The sequence below is a fragment of the Miscanthus floridulus genome, chromosome 11 (genome assembly GCF_019320115.1).
Source record: "Miscanthus floridulus cultivar M001 chromosome 11, ASM1932011v1, whole genome shotgun sequence".
Lineage (NCBI taxonomy): Eukaryota > Viridiplantae > Streptophyta > Magnoliopsida > Poales > Poaceae > Miscanthus > Miscanthus floridulus.
Window position 1 is genome coordinate 76,478,945 of NC_089590.1, and position 18,643 is coordinate 76,497,587.

An 18,643-nucleotide genomic window follows, 5' to 3' on the forward strand; every position below is an offset into this window, starting at 1 on the left:
AAGTTACATTAACATAAAATGTGTGTGGCCAATAGGCCTAAGGGCAGGTGTCTTGTCGTGCTCTCATTATAATTCAAGGTATATTAAGCCAAGGTCTAAGGGCTAGTTTGGAGCTGCTCTACTTCTTATTTTCTAATTTTGCTCTCAACTTTCGTAAGCCAAATAGGATAGCTCCACAAATTCTGCTCTACGAAAAAAAATATAGAGTTAGAGGGCAACTTCATGTTTTTTGTGAAGCTTCTCATGGGTTACTCCATAAACCTGAGGATTTTAACACTGAGAACGTACAGTTGTGAAAACATTAACCACTATTACCCCAACACAACATAATGTTTTCTTTTAGGCCCCATTTGGTACCACTCTTCCGGCTGCTCCGCCTCCAGCTTCACTGACTTCGCCAACCAAACGGGAATAAGAGGAACAACTCCTCCTGGAATTCGTGCTGAGAGAAGCTAAAGTACCAAAGAAGAGCTGAAAAAGCAAGACGACTTCGCCAACCAAACCGGAAGAGGAGGAACAAGTCCTCCTGGAATTCATGCTGAGAGAAGCCGAAGAACAGAAGATACGAAGCTCACCTGCGCGGGCACCCCTGCTGATTGTCCTTTGGGAGTAAAACTAACACTCAAATCCTATCCACTAATCTTGTACTTAACGGATAAGATCACTTCGTGAACAGGCGTCTGTTCGTGGCGTCGTTTCACAGCACTAACGACTTAAAACTTCAACTTGGTTTGTTTGAAAAAAACACATCTTCAATTCGATTTGTTCAAAAAATACAACGCCGAGCAGTGCTAGCCACGACTTGCTAACTTTTCGTCCAGGCGTCCAGCCTGCTCAGTATAGGAGTGAGACTCTGAGATAAGCGACAACATTCTCGCAGCCTGCCCAAACGTCTGACATGTGCTAAGCTCCAGAAAACCTGAGCACCTCGGACAGTTTCCTCCACGGCTACTGTTCAAACTCAAATCCTCATCAGAGCACGCCAGGGCACACGGTAGCACGGGCTTAACATTACTCAAAAAAGTAGCGGGGGTGGATCCATCTGTCCCCACCATTCATATGTCAGCATCAGAAAGAAGTATTGAAAAGTTGTTTAGTGTCAGAGGATGGGCTTTCTTAAGAATAAATTCGAACATAGAAAGCTGAAAACATGCAGTAAGCCAGTAACCTCTTATCTTCAGATATATTTGCCAGCGATTCCTGATACAGCGGAATCTGTTATGGTAACAAGCATGCTACATCTACTGCATAAGTGCACAATCCAAAATTACGCACTGTAGTTATCTCTGTCGAACCCCACCTATTTTCTCAACATTTTTTGCCTGTACGGTTGCAGCTACAGTCTGATGAATGCCTTCTGTAGAGGCTGGAAGGTTGCTCCTTAGATCACTTCTTCGCCTGCCTTCTCGCTGCTCCAAGCAAGAGGACCTTGCCTACAAGTCCGGTGTTGAGCACACAAACCGCAGCCACCGCACCACCAACCACCACCCACTTCCAGTCAAAACCATGTTGAACTGCATGGGAGCTGTCATTCTCGTCACCGATTTTATCGGCAATGGAGAGGTCATGGTCCAAGGGACCATTTGAAGCCGTGATGGATATCTTGGTGGTAATTCGAGCCATGATGGCGCTGTGTGACAGGGTATTTTCTGCGACTCTCATTTGCTGGTACGCTCTGAATCCAGACTGAAGTTTCTTCACAGCACCCCACATGCCATGACGAACAGCAACCCTGGCTACATCTTTTGGTATGCCCATGTCCTCATAGTGAATCAAAGTTACTTCACATGCAGATTGCTGACCCACATGTTTAGGCGATTGAACTGCATTTCACAAACAAAGAATATGATTATAACGTTAAGGTCTAAGTATTTGTGTTCATGCCTGACTGGAAACCTTTCATGTTCAGAACAAACACAGCTCAATACATCATAGTGATACTAACTACTAAGAAATAGAGTTACCAGCTCTAATACGCCAACTCGAGAAGTACAGCTCCACACGCCTCGGTTTTTCTTTCTTGGGCAATGATGGATATGGAACACCCTGCCAAATGGAGGTTGCTGAGCGCTCACATATATGCACTTACACAGGATGTTAGCAGACATTTTCTACAGACAGCGATTTTAATATATTGAAATCCTTGTGAATCTTATCCATATTTCACAAACATGCCAGACAAGGCAGGCATGTCGCTCTAATATACGGAGACCTGAGTTTGGTTCTCAGCAAGACGCGTGTGAGAATTTAATAGCTAAAAATAAGATGTTTGTAATGTGTTGGTTCAGTCTTGACTCTCATCAATTAAATCTATCTTTAAATACTAAGATGTGATCCAATAGTAAATGACCCAGCGTGATGTTCTCTTCATGTGATAAAAGTCCATTGTTTTCCAAAAACTCTAGCACATATTAGTCAGAAAAGGAACATAGCGATTAATGTATCTTCATCTCCTCCTAAACCTAGAAACCTAATAACCTGATATCCCATAAAACTTAAAAGGTGCTTATGAAATTATGCAAGCAGTTTAATTTTAAAAGACACTAATAGGTAACTTCAACACATCATGCAGGAAGATAATAAACAGTTTGCTATCTGAGTAGTCTATAATTTTGGGTTACTGTTTTGTGGATGACGAAAAAAAAAGAAAACTCACGAAAATTATCACTCTTTTGGAAAAGAAGCATTTATATTAGGTCCAGATCAATTACAAGGCTGCTTCTGAGAAATTTCTGCAGACTATATTCAAACAGCAGAGAAGTGCAGAACAAGAATGTTATATTAAACAAAGAGTAAGTAATCTCTTGGAGAAAAAAAGTAGAAAAGGAACATAAATTTGACGCAGTAGGTTTAAGGCTAAAAGTAAAGCATAACCATTGAGCAGGAAAATGGAAAGGGGACAAAACATTTCACCTTCGTCAGTTATAAAATTATATGAATCTTTTTTTCAGATAATGGAGGGAGCATAACATTACATGAGTAAAAGTATCTGTTAATAAAACACTCTGTACACGTACCTTTGTAGCACAATAGTAAGTCTTCCCAGATTCCCATATGCGTCCTCCAAAGATGTATTCACGGTCACTGCAAAAGAATGGGAACTGGAAAACAAACAACATGTTGGAATTGAGAGTTTAACATGAACATACACAGGGAACAACAGAAGCTGAGCAAACACCTTTTTTATCCAGTGGACAATTGTTGCTCCATTCTGAGGGAACTCATCCAAAGATTTGGAGTATGCAAGCATGGGATCCCACTTTAGACGAAAATCACCATCCCAGAAGAAATCTCTAACCAGTTCAGGAGTAGCATCCTCAAAAATAGTGCGGCTGCAGTACATTATAGGTCCCTCCTAATAAATACATTTAAAATAAACTCAGGAGATGTATACGAAGATATTATTGTAAAACATTTAGCCATGACACAGATTTTACTGCAATTTTCTAATTGTTCATGCCAATTTATGTAGATTAAGTAACAAAAAAAGGTGATCATCAAACAATCTAGTCTCAGAATTCCTGTTTCAGTTGAAAAGGCTAATATATATATAAAAAAACTCAACCTGCAGGGGGTAAGACAGCCCCCGGGCATTGCATTAAGAAGACCTTCCCACACAGGTCGGGAAAACCCCCGAACCCCTGCCCCACCACTCATCCACAGCGGCACCGTAGGCCTAGCCCATGTGAGAACGACCACGACCGGGGCCGGACCTTAGACGGTTAGACCTGTGCTTTGGCATGGAACATATGAGGGGATTTTTTTTAACCCCAGCGTGAAAATTCGCTCCCATGGTGAATTGAACCCAGGACCTGAGGAGTGCTACTCAAGCCACCTAACCAACTCTAATATTATCGCCTCCCATTTCTATTTCTCAGTCTGTTCAATTTCAGAGTTTGTAGATTCAGTAAAGAAAATGCTAGAATCTAACAAAGAGTACACTAATAAACACTTCAAGGGACTCATGGTGTGTGTAATGCAACTGGCCAATGAAATGATAGTATGTACCATAAGGGGAACCACAAGAATGGACTTTCAAAAATTAAAATCCTAGCCCTTTGCCATTTTAATTTAACACACAGAATTACTCTTTGCATTCAGACACTAACATGTTATACGCCACCTAAGAATCGTGGTAGAAGTACATTCTATAATATCCTATATTATCATCATTTAATTCTTTCACAACCCACTGGAAAGACAAACCTCAGGCTCGCGCCGCCAGGCCTTGTATGTCATGTTGGAGGTTGTGCGCTCCATCAAATTCTGCCAAGCTGTATCCCCACTTTCCTTGTTATCTAAAAGTTGCAGGAGATGTTCTAGGTCCTTCTCAGTGACAGTATCATGCTCGCCCTCAAAATTTGTCCTGCCAATCAGAAAATATTAAAAACTGAACTAAGTTTTCACTGCAGAAAGAATATAGGAAATTGTGGTGCTTTCTTATGTCGACAAGAACAAGTTGTGTGGTTCTGTTCTACTTGCAAGAACACATACTAAAACCAGCAGAAGAGGATGAAATAAACCACAGCCACGATGGATCCCCAGCAGCAGGCTAGTTTATGTTGCTAATCCTTCCATGGTGCAAAGCGAAAGGAACTAACCAATCATCAAAAACCTATATAGCCTACATAAACAGCAAGTTTTCACGGACCTTACAAAGCTATAGACTCTTCTATCAGCGACGCCACAAGTTTCCAACATCGCTCGCTATATGTCACCAATTCAAAATACAAACACGCATTCTGCTCCAACTCTATCGACACGTGTCAGTTCATCAAGTCAGCTGAGAGAGTAATTTTCATGAGGAAAAAAAGATCATCAAATCTCCTAAACTGCCTCCAGCACAAGGACAGGGCCGCCCCTGAATGAAGCGCAAGACCATTCAATTCAATTCCAAACTGAAACGCACCTAGTCTGCAAGAGAGACAATTGCAAAGACTGACAGGCGCAGGCGCTGCATTTCCGCCACCTACCCTGGTCCCCGTCCAACCCCGCTCAGACACTATGTAAAATAGATTCAACCACTAAACGCTCACCTGCCGTCGGCGCAACCTCCACCGTCCCGGGCCGCAGCGGCATCGTCCTCGGGGGAGGCCTTGTCCTGGTGCTTGCCTCTGCAGCGTCGGAATGCGGAGGACAGGAACCTGGGCGCGACGGAGCAGGCGGAGAGCGCGGTGCAGGCGAGCCAGAGCCTCCGGCCCCCGAGGCCCGGCGGCACCCAGAGGATGCGGAGGCGGGTGCGGAGGCCAAGGAAGAGCAGCCCCGTCCAGCGCGGGCGCCAGGACCAGCCGACGGCGAGGCCGATCATGACGGCGGCCCAGATCGGCACCGCGCAGAGCAGCACGTCGACGGCCATCTCCGCCACCGCGGGGCGCTGCAGCAGCGCCACCGCCTCCTCGCACCAACCCGCCATTGCTGCGCTAGGGGAGGCTTCCGCCCCTGATCCGTTTCGCTCCAATCCCCTTCTTCTTCTTCTTCGGGTGCCCGTTTTGTACCTCGGCGAAATGGAGGGGAGGGGGCAGACAAGCTGGGGAAGGGGAGTTGTTTTTGGAGGAGGCTCGTGCCTGCGCCCGCGTGTCAGAGACTCAGAGGCGGCAGAAGGGGACAGGTTGGCGGGTAGACCCCGCGGGACATCCGGGCGCGAGACTAGTTAATGCGCGGGGTTTACGAGGGGATCGACCTGACGTGGCGACGGTAGTTTGGGTTTGGCTGGCCCCGGCGGGATGGTCGGGTGGGAACGGTAGCTACTGGTCGTCGGGGGTCGATCCACAGCGTCTTAGCTATGCAAAATGACGGGGCTACAGTTCGGATCGGATAGAACTGGATAACTATTAGTAGCCAGCGAGTGTTTTGATCTCAGCTAAAGTTGGTAGATTGTTACACGTGGATGTCGATGCCAAATATCCAGAACAACCATGTCTTTGGTGGTTGGCATGCCTCTTTAGGTCTGTTTGGTTACCCTGGATTGGACTCCGGAACTATTTTAGATTCTTAAAATTATACAAACCAGCGAACCATTCTAGGAACTCAATGCAAAGGAACAAAATGAGCCCTTACTTGAATTGGATTCGACACATGACCAGGTCACAACTATCGGTGTTTCGAGTCACTACCGATGAATAAATTTCTAGTTACTATCGATGAGTAAATTTCTAGTATTACGCGTCTGACTCAGATGGTGTGCTTAGAGAACACGAGATTTATACTGGTTCAGACAGAAAGTCTATACGTCCAGTTCGTCGCTGCTCCTCGTGTTACTAGCATTGAAAGTTTATAGTAGGGGTTACAAACGAGTGAGAGAAGGAAATGATCCCAAGTTTCCGGTGAAAGGAGTGAGTGGGTGTTGAGAGCTCGATCGCTGCTCGGCTATGCGTTCGTGTCGTGCTCTTGTGCGGATCTGTATCGGGTCTTGATGGGTCGATCGGTTCGGGATTTCCTTCATGGGACGCCCTATTTTCCCTTTTATAGGCCAAGGAAAAGCGCGGGTTATAGCGGAGGAAAAGGAGAAGAACGAGAGAGAGGAAGACCTCTAGGATCGTCGGGTCCTTCTCCTTCATGTGGGTCCCACCGACCCCCACCGACCCTATAGATATCAACAGGGACGGCTCTACGTCGCGGTCCTACCCATCACTGGCGCCATGCGTAGGCGTCATCCGCTGGTCATGGCGCTCCACTCCGTCCTGACGGACGTCGTGGTGAACTAACGCGCCTGTCAGTGTTCGTACGAGGGTTAGGTAGAACAGTACTGGTACGACCGACGCTGTTCTTAATGTGAATCCTCAGGTATGGCCCGTCGTGGCCACAGGTTATATTGGGGCGTGTCGATCTCTTTCTTGGTATTAGAGTTTTGACCTAGGACCATACGCTTAGACCTTGAGTGGTTGATGGCGGTATGGGTACCCATCGGGCGAGACGGAGCCCATACCCAAGGGGTCTGGCCAGGCGGAGCCCACGGTCTTGGGGTCAGGCGAGACAGAGCACAAACCTAAGGGTCGGGCGAGGCAGAGATCGTGGCCTCGAGGTCGAACGAGGCAAAGATCGTGGCCTCAGAGTCGGGCGAGGCAGAGCCTGCCCCCGGAGGTCGGGCGAGGTGAAGATCACGTCCTCGGGGTCGAGCGAGGCGGAGCCCGCCCCCGGAGGTCGGGCGAGGCAGAGCCCACGCACCAGGGGATCGGTTGGAGCTGTAGGCATGCTCTTGACTGCTTGGTTGAATCAATGTTGATGACCATTAGCTCATTTTCTTCGGGTACCCTAGTATTGGTCCCTGACAGTAGCCCCCGAGCCTATGGAGAAATAGAATACTCATTCGGAGGCTTTTCCAAACGGGAGGACTCTGAGGGCCTTGGCCTTTTCTTGTCACTGACTATGTGTCCTGGGGACGGCGATTCCCTTTCATCGTGATCAGGCCTCTCAGGGGTATAGCCGTGAGATTTGGTGGGTTAGAAAAGGTCTTTCCTGATTTCAACCCCTACGGGGGTCTGTCGTTCTGTGACCGTGCGTTCGGTCTCCTTGTGAGTTCAACTTTTCTCGAGCCCTCGCAAGTAGCAGGGGTCCGGTTGAGGGTCGACTTGTCTTCATGATTGTCTTCCCTTAAGCATTTTTTGGATAAAAACGGAGGGGCTAAGCCATGCCATGATTTTTCTCTATGGACGAGCCATGGTGCTCGGTGAGTTGTTAACATGCTAGTCCGAGTGAGGCCTCGACATCCTATTCATAGGGGTCTAACTTGGGTCAATTGGTGACCGACTCTAGATTCTCAGCAGTCAATCCATATAGTTCTTAGGTCCATTCGATCGGTCCCGAGGGCTCTCTATCTTTCTTCGAGGAAAACCCATGGATCGAATCCGCTTGAGGCTCGAACGTGGGCCGAGATGCCCATGGCGCTCGTGCGCCCGGGTACTGGCCGCTAGCAGGCCCATCATTTCCACCCCTCACTATAAAAGTGCCCGAAGCGGTTGTCGAACCCATCGGTGGGCCAACCTTTGAACTCCTAGGCTTAGACGGGTCGTAGAAGCATTTTTACCTCTGTATCCCTCTTCTTTATGATGGGTCGTGGCTCATTTGGGGAGGCAAAACATACGGCGTGTTTTTTGAGGGGACGGCCATAGGTTGCGTGCGCACGCCCCGCGATGAGACGTGGTGACAGGTCATGGCAAGCGTGGAGGTTTAGGTGGGCGGTTGGTTTCCTCGCACCCATCAGCCCTATAAAACCAAAGGGTTAGCCCTTTGGGTTTCATACACATGCCTACATCCTAGCCTCCATAGCCATGCCGCTGCCGCCAATGCTTAGGTTTCCTACCTCCGCATCTCTGCTGCCATTGAGTTTGCATCCATCTGCTCCCACCTCCAATGGATCTGTGGTGTCATTCCAACATCACCTTCTAGTGCATGGAGGGCCTCATCCGCCGTGGTATTCTCCGCACATGGACCTAGGCCGAGGAGTGATTGCTGTCCGATGATGAGGGTTCATTGTCACCGCCCGATGGCTATGTGGTGTCGTTCGCCTACAAATTCCTCTAGGGGCTGCTGCACTTCTACAAGATTGAGCTGCAGCATCTCAATCCCAACGGGATCTAGCACATGGCAGCGTTCGTCGTGCTGTGTGAAGGATTCCTGGGCATCAGCCCCTACTTCAACTTGTGGAGGTATTTCTTCGCCATCAGTCTCTAGAGGAAGAGGGAGAAGGGCGACAAGCAGGAGCTGCACATGCCGATGGGGTGCGCCGGCATACAACTTCGTAACAATCGGGTCGACGAGTACCCGTCCATGCGGCTCTCGACGTCCAACAAGGGGTGGCACTCATAGTGGTTCTACCTCAAGAATGACACCAGCGCCCCTCTGCCAGAGTTCACCGAGCCCCTGATCGAAGAGGCCCGTGAGTAGTGGAGGATGTGGGGCATGCTGGAGAACGACAAGAAGAAGATCCGAGACCACATCACCGCCATCCACATCTGAAAGCTCTAGTTTGGTTTTGGTGAATTGATAAAACCCTAAGTACTCACCTAGTTTATCAAGTGATCATGAGATAGGTAGCACACTCCAAGTGGTGAAGCAAATAAAGATCATGACATGACGATGATGATGCCATAGTAATGATCAAGTGCCAGGACTTGAAAAGAAGAAAGAGAAAAACAAAAGGCTCAAGGCAAAGGTATAAATAATAGGAGCTATTTTGTTTTGGTGATCAAAACACTTAGCGAGTGTGATCATATTTAGGATTGATAGCCGTACTATTAAGAGGAGTGAAACTCATATTAAAATGCGGTTATCAAAGTGCCATTAGATGTTCTAACTCATTGCATATGCATTTATGATCTAGTGGAATGCTAACACCCTTGAAAATGTTTGTGAAAATAGCTAACACATGTGCACAAGGGGAAACACTTGGTGGTTGGCACATTTGAGCAAGGGTGAAGAAGATAGAGTTGAAAAGGAGTTAGTCACGATGATTAGGCATTGACCGGACGCTAGTCTCGGTTGGACCGGCGCGTCCGGTCAGTGGCAGCTGAGGACACATAGCGTCGGTGTTCGACCGGACGCTGGCGTTGAAAGTGACCGGATGCTGATGGGGTGCGTCTAGTCCCACTGACATGGTAGCGCACAGAGGAGACGTTAAGTGACCAAACGCTAGGTGAGTCTGGTCGAGCATGACCGGACGCGTCCGGTCATGATTTTTCGCTTCTGGTACCTTACTGGAAATGATCGGACGCTGGGGTCCTGCGTCCGGTCATGATCAAACTGACTCATCCGATCATAGCTGGAACCTTACTAGAAGTGACCAGATGCTAGGGTCCTGTGTTTGATCATGGCACTGTGCTACGTCCGGTCATCACTTGACCATTGGGATCAGCGCTCATTATTTGAAGAGAGTGATGATGTGGCAGTCATCCATTGACCGGACGCTAGAAGGGTGCGTCCGGTCGATCTGACCAGAGCGTCCGATCACCTCGAGCAGTGCCCAGTGAAGGGGTACAACAGCTCTATTTTGTGGGGGCTTCTATTTAAGTCCCATGGCCAGCTCAAGCTCACCCTCTTGGCCATTTGTATTGACATAGCAATCTTGTGAGCTTAGCCAAAGCCTTCCCACTCATCTCCATCATAGATTCAACATCTTTGTGAGATTGGGAGTGAATTCAAGTGCATTACTTGAGTGTTTGCATCTAGAGACACTTAGAGTTCGTGTTTTGCTATGGGATTTGCTTGTTACTCTTGGTGATTGCCGCCACCTAGATGGCTTGGAGCAATGAGGATCGTCGAGCAGAGGTTGGTGATTGTCTCTAGCTCCAATCGTGGTGATTATGAGGGGTTTTTGACCTTTCCCCGATGGAGAGCCAAAAGGTACTCTAGTAAATTGCTCTTGGCTTGTGTGATCCTCATCTTGTGTTGGTTGTGCAGCACCCTATTGAGGGTTTGGCGTGTGATGCCAATTAGTGCGTGAATCTCCAAGTGAGTGAATCGCCACAACGAGGACTAGCTTATCGGCAAGCAAGTGAACCTCGGTAAAAAATCATTATGTCATCCTTTGATTTTGAGGTGATTGGTCTTTATTGATACTCATTCTTGTGAGTGATTGCTTCACTCCTCGACACGGCGGTATAACTATCTTGCTCTCTCTCTCTACATTACCGCAAAATAGTTATCAAGCTCTTTAGTGTAGCTAGTTGTGAGAGCTTGTTTGTTTGGTTAGTGTGGCTCTTTAGTTAGCCTTTGAGAGCACACTAACTTAGTATAGTGCCATAGTCATTGTGTGATTAGAAACAACATAAACTAGAATTGTGGTAGGTGGCTTGCATTTTAATAGGCTAGCGCAACACTTGCTTCGCCTTATAATTGTCTAACCGGTTGGTTAAGTATTATTGTAGATTTTTTATTAGGCTATTCACCCCCCTCTAGCCATTAGGACCTTTCAACATCCTGAAGGAGAATGGCCTAAAAAAGTCAGGTGTCATCGGGGCCTACCATGTGAGGAGGGTGGCGTCGTTCGATGGAACGGCGCTCGCCGAGGGAACGGTTCCCAACTCAGAGATCACGTAACGCATCAAGGAGGTGATGGAGCCTTTGTAGGATGACGTAGGTGCCACCTTCGACTTCATCTACCCAGTGCTAGGCATCCTCCGATGCGGCCAAAGACAGGCTATGTCATCTTCGTAAGTTTCCTTTTCTCCTACCTTCTCTTCAATTGATTTCTCGACCCTGTGGAAGTAACTTTGAGAGGGACGGGACCAGCCGAGGGACCTCATCCTCATGGATCACCTGGCTCCACTATTGAGGAATTTGGCCGTGAGGGCGGCAAATTGCGCTAAGGGTGAGCGGCTGAGGAAGGCGATGGGGGACAAGAAGAGGAAGAAGCAGCATAAGCTATGGGCGCGGGAATGAATGGAGGACACCGACAATGATGATGACAATGATGATGGTGACAACAATGAGGTGATGGAGAAAGAAGAAATGGTAGTGGACGATATCGAGTGGGACAACCTAGAGAACGAAGATGCGCTGATAGGCATTGGTTTGTCCTTGCAGGCGTCAGGACCCTTCCCGTCCCATGGAGGGGAAGGAATGTTTGGGGAGCCAGTGGAGGCGGGACATATCATCAGCCTACCCTAGGAGTCAATAGAGGCAGGCGGCTCTATTGTCGCACCTGAGGTGCTAGCGGAGGCGGGTGGCCTGCCGTCGCGCCCCAAGAGCCATAGGGAGCAGGGCGTTCCACCAACATGCCCCAGGAGCTACCCGAGGCGAGCCCCTCTACCTAGGAGCAAGGGGCAGGCTCAAAGCAGCCTTGTTCTAATGAGATGGAGCAAGGGTTGGGGGGTTCATCCCCCAAATGCATCTGCCGCCCGACGACGTCGAGGTGAGTTATCGATTCCTCTATTTTTTCCTGTTTTAGTTGGATTTCATCATGACTTGTGTTTTTCATCCTTTGCAGTGTTAGCAGGCAGTAGAATCCCTTGGTGCTAGCACTGAAAAAGAGCATCGCCCTCTAATTAGGGTGGCGGCCATCGGCTGGTGTTGCATCCATTTCAGGCGGCAGTGAAGCCAGTGTGACCACGTCACTGGCCGGTCGAGCATCGCCCGTGGTGGCACCTGTGCCCTCGATAGGAGGGGTGGACATGGGCATTCAAGGGTCACCTTCGAACATTGTGGAGCAGCCGATGATGGCCACAATACCGCTATCGACGGTGGGGCGGACGGGGCTACCGACTGCGCTTATGGCGCCGACCATGGTGGGCACGACGCAACCGGTCATGACCCCATGACATAGGTGGAGGTGGCAGTGGCCATGATAGATGGGTCATAGCCAGGCATGATCGTAGCATTGCCTAAGGCATTGGTGCGACCCATGCCATCGGTGGCCCAAGCGACGGCGCCTAGCATGGGCTGGATAGAGGAGGACGCGGTCGAGGGGTCCTTAGGAGTTGTGGTGCTGGGAGAGAGGTTCATGCCTGCACCGCTGGCCCCTTCTATCACGGAAGGGGGCGTACCGGCGGGAACATCACGGGCGAGAGGGGTCACACGATGCTTGGGGCTAGTAAGGAGTCATCCCTAACCCTGACGTAAGTGGGCAGCGGCTCGCCCACGTAGGACGAGCCCCTGCTCTAGTGGATGGATCCATAGGATCTGGCATCGACACTTTTTACCCTTGACGCCGCCGTAGAGAGCATGGAGCGAGAGAGCCTTGATGTAGGGATCGTGTCCATGCTCGAGGCCCTAGACCACACCATGGGCGCATTGCGCGATGTTGTTGTTCCCTCCAGCCAGGTATGTTTTGGTCCTGCTTCTTGCCCTTTTCTTCCTCTATATACTTTTTGTATCCTAACCATTGTCTCCCTGCAATCCCTTATAGCTCATAGCCGAGGGAAATCTTGGTTCCTTTGTCAACAGAAGGAAACCTAGGACTGCCTCATCTAGGAGGTGTGGCTACGTGGGGAGGTGATAGCTCAGCTCACGGCCACTCAACAGAGGGTGGTTGAGCTGACTCTCCTTGCCAAGGAGGTAGCCAATCTTCGGTCATGGGTGGATGAGGCCTATCGGGATGCTAACGAGGCTGAGATGGCGTTCGAGGCCCTGTTGGTGAGGTCATGGAAGGATGATGAAGAAGCCGCTAGGGTTAGGAAGGAGCAGGACAAGTTGCTCTAGAAGGACACCGAAACCCATCGGCAGATCCTTTACCTTCTAAGCGAGGTTGAGAAAGAAAGGGATCTGTGCCTAGGGGCCAAGGAGAAGTTTGTGGCCCTAGAGAAAAGGGCGAGCCTAGATGCTATGGTGGTCGCTCGGCTACGCAAGGAGTGGGATGAGCTGATCCAAACCATGGAGAGGCTACGCTCAAAACATGGCATGGCTCGCTAGGAGTGCGACTAGGATTTTTAGAGCATCACTAGGCCTGCCAAGAGTGCGACAACGCACAGTAGAAAGTTAGCTCCCTCTAAGCCGAGCTCGAAAGGGAGACGACCTAGAAGTTAGGGACCAAGAGCATTTCTACTGGGCTAGCTGTGGATCTCGCTGAGGAAAGGAGAAAACTTTAGGTGGAGAGTGATGAGCTCGGTACCCTGAGCACCGCTCTCGGAGTGGTCTACGACAACCTTAAGGTGGTACGGTCGGAGGGGACTAGCTCGCTCGTGGCTCGTACCGTCAAGATCACGGCCTAGGTGCGCCAGCTCAAGAGGAATGCCCTTTATGCTAGGGTCAATTAATCCTTCATGATTGCTCATTCTTATTATGGGGACATCATCGATTTGGAGGCGATGAGCCATGGCTACGCACCTGGTTATGAAGTCCACGAGCTGGAGGAGATGGAAACAGCGGTGGCTCCCCTTTTGTAGGACCTGACGGATATGATAGAAGACATAGTTCTCCCCCAGAGTGGCTAGTTACTTAAATAGGTCGAGCGATCGTTCTTGTAATAAGCGGACAAGTTCTGACCCTTGTGCTTTGTTTAAACAAACTTATTATTTCGTTTGAACAAATTTGTTCTTTCTTCCTTTTTATATGTAAAAGGGGTTAATGCATTTTGACCCTTCCTGTTGTTAAGACCGTAGAGCTCGAGGTGTGGGTGAGAAACTCTGATCATGCTGGTAAGCAAAAGTGTTGTAGCCACTAGGGTGTAGGTTTCTTGTAGTCCGACCAGCCTTACTCAGTTGTTCGTTTTCGCAAACCTTGCCTCTAGGTTTTCAATGTGAGGAAGGGGTCGGGCACGACGACTATTTTAGAAAGGGTATATATATACCCTTATCAGCCCCTGAGTGAGGCCTAACCCCTTGGTGTTGCCGGGGTTGGGTTTCACTAAAGATAGAGAGAGATGATAGTGAAACTAGTAGGAGAAAGCGTCTCTTGTTTTAAAAACATTATCCTTAGTTTTTTGCATGTATCCCCACCCTAGGATCTAAGCCATCATTCTACGACTGCGCCTTTGGTCTCCTTGCAAGTCCAACTTTCCTTAAGCCCCCGCGCATAGCAGGGGTCCTATCGAGGGTCAGCTCATCTTTGTAATTGTTACCCCATCCGTGTTTTCCACAACCAGAGGGGTTGAGCTAACGTCACTTTCCTCAATGGCTCAAGTGACATGCTCGGTGAGCTCGCTAATGGGCATGTCCGAGTTTAATTCAGGTCCATTGTTCATGATGGGGTTGGCATAGCCCTCAAGTAGCATTCTACTACTCCTTAACCCGCCTCCTAGCAGATGCCTGAGTCGTTCTAGGGACCGACTCAGGTGGTTCATTAGCCTTCCCTCGATGGAGATTCTATGGGCATGGCTCGAGGTTAGGATCGGACGAGAAGGTCGAGATGACCCTATCCACTTTTAAGCAGGTTGGGCAAAGGCCGCTGGGGCTCATCTATGTTTTCTCCCCTAGCTCTGCTTGACATGAGGTGGCTTTGAGCCCTTCGCGGGCCAGCCTTTGAACCTCGGTCATTCGGATTCCTGAGTTAGGGTCAGGCGGCTCGAGCCCCAAGTGCCATTGGGCTCAGTAGGGGTCGATCAAGTTTTATGTGTCACCCCATCCATGGTTTCCGCAATTGGAGGGGCTAAGCTAACAACACTTGCCTCGATGGCTCAAGTGTCGCACTCGGCAAGCTCACAAATGGGCATGTCTGAGTGGAATCTAGGTCCGTCATTGATGATGGGGTTGGCATAGCCCTCATGTGGTATTCCACTGCTACTTAACCCATCTATCGACAGATGCCCGAGTCATTCTAGAAAACAACTCAGGTGGACTGTTGGCCTCCCCTCGATGGAGATTCTATAGGCATGGCTTGAGGTTAGGATCGAATAAGAAGGTCAAGATGACCCTATCCGCTTCTGAGCGGGTTAGGAAAAGTTCGCTGGGGCTCATCTGCATTTTCTCCCCTGGCTCTATTTGATGCGAGGCGGCCTCAAGCCCTTCGTGGGTAGCCTTTAAACCTTGGTCGATCGTCGCTCATATCGAATGAGACGACTACCGCTTCATGACGCGACGTGAAGCGTTGTGATGCAATAATTGCATATGTGATGCTTAAATGTATGGATGAATGTATGAAAGCATGCATGGGAATGGACAAATGAATGATCATGCACTAGAAAAGGAGAATGGGGGTTCAGGGAGCTCTTATCGGATATGTCTGAGTGGAATCTGGCTCTATCGTTCATGATAGAGTCAGCATAACCTACATGGGGCCTCCCATTGCTCCTTACCCATCTCTTGGTAGCTACCCGAGCTGTCCGATCGACTTGGATGACCTGATGGCCTCTCCTCGATGGAGATTTCATAGGTGGCCCCCTCCAAACCCTTCCTAGGAAGGCAGAGGCTAAAGCTCAGAGTGTGGGCAACTAACTCTGATCACGCTGGTGAGCAAAAATGTCATAGCTACTAGGGCATAGGTTTCTTGTGGTCTGACCAGTTTTACTCAGTGTTTGTTTCTGCAAACCTTGCCTTTAGTTTTTTAACATGAGAAAGGGTCAGACACAGAGAATGTCTCCCAAATAGACATACTCTTACTAGCCCCTGAGTGAGGACTGACCCCTGGCCGCTGCTGGGGTCAGGCATCACTTAGAGATTGTGGAGTCGATAGTGAAACTAATAGGAGAAGATGTGTGTAAATTAAGGGTGACCCATCTCTCGGCAGTGGCCTAAGCCATTCAATCGATTTGGGTGGCTCGCTAGCATAGGACTGACCTTGATGGCTCGAGTGATGGGTTTGGAGAGCTCTTACTAGATATGTTCGAGTGCAATCCGGGTCCGTCGTTCGTGACGGGGTCAGCATAACCCGCATGGGACATCCTACTGCTCCTTGCTCGTCTCTCGACAGTAGCCCAAGCCATCTGACTGACCTAGGTGACCTGCTGGCATAGGAATTTCATACAAAGATAGAGGATGAGATCATCCTCACCAAAAATTTAGTTAGGTAGATAAGCTAGGTGATGAACTCGTAACAAGTGAACAAGCTCTTTAATTTCATTATGGACAAACATATTATTAGCCCTTCTTTCCTTTTTGTATAAAAAAGGTTAATGCATTCCAACCCTTTTCATAGTTAAGACTGTAAAGCCTGGGGTATGGGTGAACAAACTCAGATCATGCTAGTGAGTAAAAATGTCGTAGCCATTGGGACGTAGGTTTCTTGTAGTCCGACCAGTTTTACTCAGCGTCTATTTCCACAACCCTTGCTTCTAGGTCTTAATGTGAGAAAGGGTCAGGCATAGAGAATGTCTACTGGGTGGATATACTCTTAGATGCATACCGACTCTTTCTATAGTTAAGGCAAGATAGCTCAGGGTGTGAAAAAAAACTCTGATCATGCTGGTGAGCAAAAATACCATAGCCGCTGGGCCGTAGGTTTCTTGTAGTCCGACCAATTTTACTCAGTGTCTATTTCTACAACCCTTGCTTCTAGGTCTTAACGTGAGAAAGGATCCGGCATAGAGAATGTCTACAAGGTGGATATACTCTTACACGCGTACCAACTCTTTCCATAGTTAAGGCTAGAAAGCTCGAGGCGCGGAAAAAACTCTGATCACACTGGTGAGCAAAAACACCCAGTCCGACTAGTTTTACTTAGCGTCTATTTCTACAACCCATGCTTCTAGGTCTTAACGTGAGAAAGGGTCGGGCGTAGAGAATGTCCACCGGATAGATATGCTCATATCAGCCCCCCCCCCGAGTGAGGCCTGACCCCCTGTCGTTGTTGAGGTCGGGTGTCACTAAAGATCAAGGAGTTGGTAGCGAAACTGATAAGAGAAAGTGTGCGTATATTAAGGGTAAAAATGACATAGTTGTTCGATGTTCTAGGTGTTGATGAAGGCTTCACCATCAATGGTCTTGAGCTTGTAGGTGCTTGGTCGGAGCACCTCCACGACGACGTACGGTCCCTCCCATGGCGGAGAGAGCTTGTGGCGGTTCTTGTTGCTCTAGATGAGGCAGAGCACTAGGTCCCCAATGTTAAAAGCCTAACCCCACACTCGATGGTTGTGGTACTGGTGTAACTCTTGCTAGTACTTGGCCGAGCGGAGGAGGGCAACATCACGCGCTTAATCTACCTGGTCCATGGCATCCTCGAGGGATGCCTTGGCTCCCTGTTCATCGTACGCCCAGACCCTCGATGCTCCATAATCAAGGTCGGTCAGGAGGATAGCCTTGGAACCATAGACCCTAAAGAATGGTGTGTAGCTGGTGGCCTGGCTTGGGGTCATCCTTAGGCTCCAGAGCACTGTGGGAAGCTTTGTGATCCATAGTCCATCAAACTTGTTCAACCGATGGAAGATCCTAGGCTTAAGGCCTTGTAGGACCATGTCATTTGTGTGCTTGACCTACTCGTTTGTGTGGGGGTGCATCATGGCAGCCCTATCGATGCGGATGTGATATTCATCGCAGAATTAGAGGAACTTCATTCTAGTGAACTGTGTGTCGTTGTCCATGATGATGGAGTTTGGGACCCCAAAGCGATGGACGATGTCGAGGAAGAATATCATGGCTTGCTCAGACTTGATCATGGAGATTGGTCGAGCCTCTATCCACTTTGTAAACTTGTCTATGGTGACAAACAAGTGTGTATAGCCCCTGGATGCCCTCTTGAGAGGTCCAACCAGATCGAGCCCCCAGACAGCGAATGGCCATGTGACGGGGATCATTTGGAGTGCTTGGGCCGGTAGGTGGGTCTACCGAGCATAGTATTAACACCTTTCTCAGGTGCACACGATATGTTCAGCATCAGCTACCACAGTTGGCCAGTAGAAGCCTTACCAAAATGCATTTTGGACCAGGGTTCTAGGCGTAGCATGGTGACCACATACCCCACCATGGATGTGGCTCAGCAACCACTTCCCTTGTTCGATGGGGATGCAGCACTATAGGATCTTGATGTGGCTTCGCCTATAGAGCTCGCTCTCAATAAGGACAAAGGAGTTGGCATGACGCGCTAGCCGTCGAGCCTCTATTTTGTCCATCGAAGCGCTTCATGGAGGAGGTAGTCAAGGTAAGGCATCCTCTAGTCAGCCAGAGGGTTGGGCTCTATTGCTAGATCCTCATTAAGCTCTATGACTTTGGGGTTGGATGGAGCCCATAGCTAGTTAGCCCTTGAGCCTAGGGCAGGTGAACCATCATCGGCTTGTTTTGGCTCCTTGTAGCGGACTAAGGGCTTGTATTGATCGCTGGCGAAGACGCTCGTTGGCACTAGC

General features: G+C 49.0%; 1 protein-coding gene across 1 annotated transcript; it reads right to left on the reverse strand.

Annotated features, from left to right (window-relative positions):
* Positions 1–1,058: 1,058 nt before the first annotated feature.
* LOC136493463 (uncharacterized) lies at positions 1,059–5,514 on the reverse strand. The gene is made up of 6 exons (XM_066489550.1): positions 5,037–5,514; positions 4,207–4,366; positions 3,179–3,355; positions 3,018–3,101; positions 1,965–2,046; positions 1,059–1,823 (listed from the first exon to the last, which is right to left on the reverse strand). Exons 1-6 carry the CDS (start codon positions 5,411–5,413, stop codon positions 1,387–1,389), a joined length of 1,317 nt encoding a protein of 438 aa, XP_066345647.1. The 5' UTR covers positions 5,414–5,514; the 3' UTR covers positions 1,059–1,386.
* Positions 5,515–18,643: the final 13,129 nt, after the last annotated feature.